Source organism: Bubalus kerabau, chromosome 9, assembly GCF_029407905.1.
Source record: "Bubalus kerabau isolate K-KA32 ecotype Philippines breed swamp buffalo chromosome 9, PCC_UOA_SB_1v2, whole genome shotgun sequence".
In the NCBI taxonomy this organism is placed as follows: domain Eukaryota; kingdom Metazoa; phylum Chordata; class Mammalia; order Artiodactyla; family Bovidae; genus Bubalus; species Bubalus kerabau.
The window spans coordinates 42,296,933-42,302,708 of NC_073632.1; the positions used below are offsets into that span (position 1 = coordinate 42,296,933).

The following is a 5,776-nucleotide window of genomic DNA, read 5'->3' on the forward strand; positions in this document are numbered from 1 at the left end:
AGGCCAGAATATTTTCACTCACTACCCGAGAAAAGGGAACAATTTGCTATTACTTTAGTTAAAAATTAAAGAGAATTTTGCTCCTGCCCATCATGGAATAACAGGGAGTAGATTTACCCTCTTGCCTACAAAACCATAAAAACATGTTTTCAGACAACAGAAGGCAGTGTAGTACTGGGATCCTTACAATTACCCCAGCGAACAATCTGGAGGTACTTCCAGATGCACTGCCAGGAAGGGAGGGGGGCGGGGGTCTCCCTGCTTCAGCCTCTGCTTGCGAGCCACATATTTACGTAAATCAAATTACCAATCCACCGGATTAAATTCGTAAAAATAAAGCTAACAGAAACACTCGGGCTGTAGGAAGCCTGGTAAGCCATCCCAGGAGCCGCGAGTTCTCGCGTCACATCGAGATTTACTGCCCTGACGTCATCCTCACGGAGTCACTCGCGAGATTAGAGAGAGAGAGAGGTAGGAGCGACCGGTTTTCGTCGAGCGCGGCTTCTGAGAGAAAAACAGACATTGGCCTTCGGTTTTTCTGGGTGCTGCCGACATGAGCGGCCCAGACGGGGGCGAGAGGACCCCTCTCCTTGAAGCCCACAGCCTCACCACATCCGACTGTGCCGCCGGAGCTCCGGACCCTTCCCGGTGCCTGAAAACAGAGGCGTCACAGGTGATGGCGGAGACGGGTGAGGGTTATTTCGAGGCCGTCGCGCTCCCACCACCCCTCCTTCCAGAGGAGGAAAGCGCACCCCCAACTGCTCCCTCAGATCCAGGCTGTGCCGGTACGTTCCAGATCCGAGCCGGCGGGGATGGCGGTTACGTAGTGCCCGAAGCGAGGCTAGAGCCGGCTCCGCCTCCTACGGAGGGCCTGGGAACGGCGTCTGTGTCCCTGGCAACAGACGACAGCCTGGGAAATGGCCGTCAGCCCGGAGAGCCGCAGGGCTTGAGTCGGGAGAAGCCGCTAGAAACTTGTGGCGCGGAGAAGTTGGGGTCTGACTTGATGGCGGAGGCGAAGGCTGAGGAAGTGAAGACTGAAGAGGGCCCCGTCTTCTCGGTCGCAGTGGATGAGGAGGTGGTGGGGAAGGAAGGAGCGAAGGAGGAGGAGGAGGAGGGAGTGGAGCAGGGAATGGAGGTGGAGGAGAGGCCAGTCGGTGAAGAAATAGAAATGGTGGAGAACAGAGTGGTGGAGGAGGCGGGGCACAGGCCCCTGCGTATCGATCTCCGCATGAACCCGCTGGAGGCAATCCAGCTGGAACTGGACTCTGTGAACGCTCAGGCTGACCGGGCCTTTCAACAACTAGAGCATAAATTCGGGCGGATGCGTCGACACTACCTGGAGCGGAGGAACTACATCATTCAGAATATCCCGGGCTTCTGGGTCACTGCCTTTCGGAACCACCCCCAGTTGTCTCCCATGATTAGAGGCCAAGATGCAGAGATGTTAAGATACATAACCAATTTGGAGGTGAAGGAGCTCCGACACCCGCGAACAGGCTGCAAGTTCAAGTTCTTCTTTCGGAGAAACCCTTATTTTCGAAACAAGCTGATTGTCAAAGAATATGAGGTCAGAGCCTCTGGCCGAGTAGTGTCTCTTTCCACTCCAATCATATGGCGCCGGGGCCATGAACCCCAGTCCTTCATTCGCAGGAACCAAGAGGTCGTGTGCAATTTCTTCACCTGGTTTTCAGACCACAGCCTTCCAGAGTCTGACAAGATTGCTGAAATTATCAAAGAGGACCTGTGGCCAAATCCACTGCAATACTACCTGCTGCGTGAAGGAGTTCGTAGAGCCAGACGTCGCCCAATAAGGGAGCCTGTGGAGATCCCCAGGCCCTTTGGGTTCCAGTCTGGTTAAACTTTGCCATTGGGAAGGTTTCTGCACAAGGTCCCTTTTGGCCTCCAAATGGACCTGCGTTTGGGCAACAGATACGGATATGTCTTCTAACCACCCCTCTCCCTCCCCACCCCACTTTTTTCTCTGACATTTCTGGAGCCTTTTTCCTCTGGACATTCAGTTCTCTCAGCCTCAAGATTGAGACAGTCATGGCCATGCTCCTTCACTTCCACATGGCCTTCGTGCTTTTCTGCATTAATATCACATGCTGCATGGCCCATGATTCATACCACTCCTAAGTAAGCTTGTGATGTAAATTGCATAGTCTTTCTCTGCACTACTTGGACCCTGTTTGTTCCCAGAGCCTCCAGTTTGACTCTTATACCTGGAGGTATTTGTCTGGGAGGCCATTCTACCTATCCTACTCAGCAGCACAGGCATATAGCCTGTAGATAACTGGGCGTTAATGATATCAAGGGAGAACTGGGCCACTGGGCCTGTATGATTTATGTGACTCCATTGCTCTTCTTGCGCCTCTGGTCACCTACTATTGCTGCCTGCTACTGGCTGTTCCCTTGACTGCTACCTACTGGATGGACATCTAGAACTTTGTCACCCCCACTCTGGTTTCTGGTAAACAATCTCCAGGTTTCCTGCCAGAACTCAAAAGAGCCTTCCATTTTTCACAAAAGACTTATCCTCTATTCCTCATCCCCCGCCCCCATCTCCCTTTCCTCCGCTCCCATCATCCAGAACCCTAATAACTGTCAGGCAAGTGGTTGAGGTGACAAGTTAGACTTCTCATGGCAGGTTGGCCTAAAGATGGTGTCCATTCAAAGTGCCAGGCTTTTTCAGTCTCGAGTGAATCACCCAAAAGCTGGGTACTTCTTTGTGCCTCCTTTTTTCATCCTGAGTGTAATTAAGTGCCAGAGTGGCAGTACACCTCTGTTGTCTCTCTCCTGTCTTAAATGGTAGCTCATAAGTGTGTGCAAATCAGGTCTTTTAATTTGGCTCTCCATTATTTCAAGGAACAGGCTGTCTTGTCTAATAGATTGCCAGAGCTCTTATTTTCTTCTGCTCTCTTCTGCATCCTCCACCCACGTTAGCAACATCTAGAGGATTTAAAGGGAGACATGAAATGAAAAGTGCTATCTAGGCCATAATTGATGGAAGAATTAAAGATACTGCCATGGGTTCCCAAAACAGGAGAAACTGAACAGACCACAGATAGGCAAAAATGAGCCAGGTTAAAATTGGGCCTGAAATTAAGATGGAGAGTCTTAAAGGAGGTTCTTTGTCAGTGGTGATGGGAGAAGAGGTTCTTTTCCCAGGATTAACACGTGAGAATTGAAGGGGGTTAGAATGTTAAGTACGTTACCTAGAAAAGAGTTCTGTAAAAAAGGCAACTTGAGTGCTTGCTCTTGTTTTCATTTGACTTCATTTATAAGGAGGGTTAGTACTGTGTGGTTTATTTCACTAGTATTTAGTAAAATCGTGTTATTTTCCTTGTTTCTGGTTACTGGGAAAATTGAGCTATACAGGCTTTATTTTGCTTTCAATTGAGAACATTTGGAAAAATGTGCTATATCTCTGTATGATATAGACACCTAAATGAATATCTGTAGTGAATTTCAGTTTCTGTTAATAATTAAACTGTATGCTTAGAAATATAATCTGTGTAACTTGTTCTTGTCATATTCTTAATACTTTGGAAATTGTCTTCATGAAAAAGTAGCCTACTAAAAATATGTGGCTTAATTGTCTGTCTTGATAATTTGCCTGGTTAACAGCTTAGTAATTCATGTGTCTTTTCCTAAATAGCATAAATACTTGTGAAGCTGCTCTGTCAAATTGAAAGTGTACCATTGATATATTTGTTTTTCTTTATATGCATGATGGTAAAATAAAAGCATGTTACTTGCTGGATTTCTTATATTTTACCCTGCATGTAAATATGCATGAAGAAATTGTTCTATGTAATGGCAGGTTATGAAATTACTACAGTTCTTAAATGGATACAGTAGGCGTTCTCCCAAAAGTAAGAGAGGCTTCTCTGGTGAAACAGACAGTAAAGAGTCTTCTGCAATGCAAAAGACCCTGGTTGGATCCCTGGGTCAGGAAGATCCCTGGAGAAGGAAATGGCAATACACTCTAGTATTCTTGCCCAGAGAATTTCATGTGCAGAGGAGCCTGGCAGGGGAGAGTCCATAGGGTTGCAAAGAATGGGACAGGACTGAGTGACTTAACACTTTCACTTTCAAAAATAAGAAAATGAGGCTGACTACTGTACCTTCCCATGCAGGGAGGTTTGTTGTTGTTTTATTTAAAATGTTAACAATTTTAACTTCTTCCTCATGATTTCATTTTTTTCCATAACAGCTTGTGTAGCATCATCCCCCTTTCACTTATCCCCAAGTCATTCAGGCTCTTTTTATTCACTTTTGCATTTAATAAGCAAACATGCCTAGAGTTCTAATGAGTTATATACTTTTATATCCTTATACTTTCTCAATTCTAGAAACTTGTTTATTCTTTTCAACTTCATTACTTTCTTTCTGTGTCAAATCCTTTAAGTCCTGTCATAGATAACACTTTTGCCTTAACAGTTTTTCTATTCTAAATATTTCTTTATAAACTTGGTATACTTTGTAGGGACGTATGTTCTAGAAAATAACGTAATAATTCATTATAGTGAATTCTGCATAGTGATACAGTAAAATAAAATACAGAGATATACTTTCACAAGTTTTTCACACCTTTCCTTTCTAATTTGAAAGCTTTGTGAAAATAGAAGTAGGGTGTCTTTTACTTACAATGTTTTGCCCATAGTTGTCACCAGATAAATACTAATATTTATTGAATGACAAAATGAATAACTCAAATGGAAAGATATAACAACTTAGTACCCAGAAAAGACTTTTGATGAGGTAATGGAAAGAAGAAAACAGTTTTTAAGGTATTTGTAAAACTGATGTCAACAAATTTGCAGAGCCTTTCTTAAATTTCATGTTTAAATAGAAACGGTCTAAACACTTAACTTTTCACTTGCCATTTTAACAGGGCATTACTTACTTAACTTTGAGTCAACTTTTGTGTGCTTTGGTTTTCTACATTTTTAAGGTGACTGTCACACTGGAGATAGAAGAGGTTAGACTCTAGGCATGTGCTGTCTAATAATAGTCACTTATCACCAGTGGCTGTTGAGCACTTGAAATGTGGTTAGTCTAAACTGGAATCTGCTCTAAGTATAAAATATATTGCTAAGTCACTTCAGTTGTGTCCGACTCTGTGTGACCTCATAGATGGCAGCCCACCAGGCTTCCCCATCCCTGGGATTCTCCAGGCAAGAACACTGGAGTGGGTTGCCATTTCCTTCTCCAATGCATAAAAGTGAAAAGTGAAAGTGAAGTCGCTCAGTCATGTCCGACTCTCAGCGACCCCATGGACTGCAGCCTACTAGGCTCCTCCATCCATGGGATTTTCCAGGCAAGAGTACTGGAGTGGGGTGCCATTGCCTTCTCCGATAAAATATATACTTGATTTCAAAGACTGAGTGTGGAAAAAAAGGATGTAAAATATCTCAGTTTTTATATTGATCACATTGAAATACTTTTGATACGTTAAAATATATTAATAATTTCCCCTACTTAACCACAGAGGGTGAGACATGACTTAGCAACTGAACAACATTTTTAAAAATGGCTGACAGTAAATTTTATATAGAACAGCATGGTTTTAGACTTCATGATGAATATGTCAGCATATATAAAATACTAAAATGTCATTTTCTCCCCATGAAATTTTTTGTGACTTTCAGTTCAGTCGCTCAGTCATGTCCGACTCTTTGTGACCCCATGGACCACAGCACGCCAGGCTTCCCTGTCCATCGCCAACTCCCAGAGCTTGCTCAAACTCATGTCCATCAAGTCAGTGCTGCCA

General features: G+C 44.2%; 1 protein-coding gene across 1 annotated transcript; it reads left to right on the forward strand.

Annotated features, from left to right (window-relative positions):
• The first annotated feature begins 454 nt into the window (after nt 1–454).
• Nucleotides 455–3,763, forward strand: TSPYL1 (TSPY like 1). Its single transcript, XM_055535121.1, has one exon. The coding sequence runs from the start codon at nt 554–556 to the stop codon at nt 1,856–1,858; it is 1,305 nt and encodes a 434-aa protein (XP_055391096.1). The 5' UTR covers nt 455–553; the 3' UTR covers nt 1,859–3,763.
• The last annotated feature ends 2,013 nt before the right edge of the window (nt 3,764–5,776 follow it).

Bases quoted from the DNA above. Each gene is read 5' to 3' on its own strand.
- TSPYL1 (XM_055535121.1), top strand. From the start codon at position 554: ATGAGCGGCCCAGACGGGGGCGAGAGGACCCCTCTCCTTGAAGCCCAC.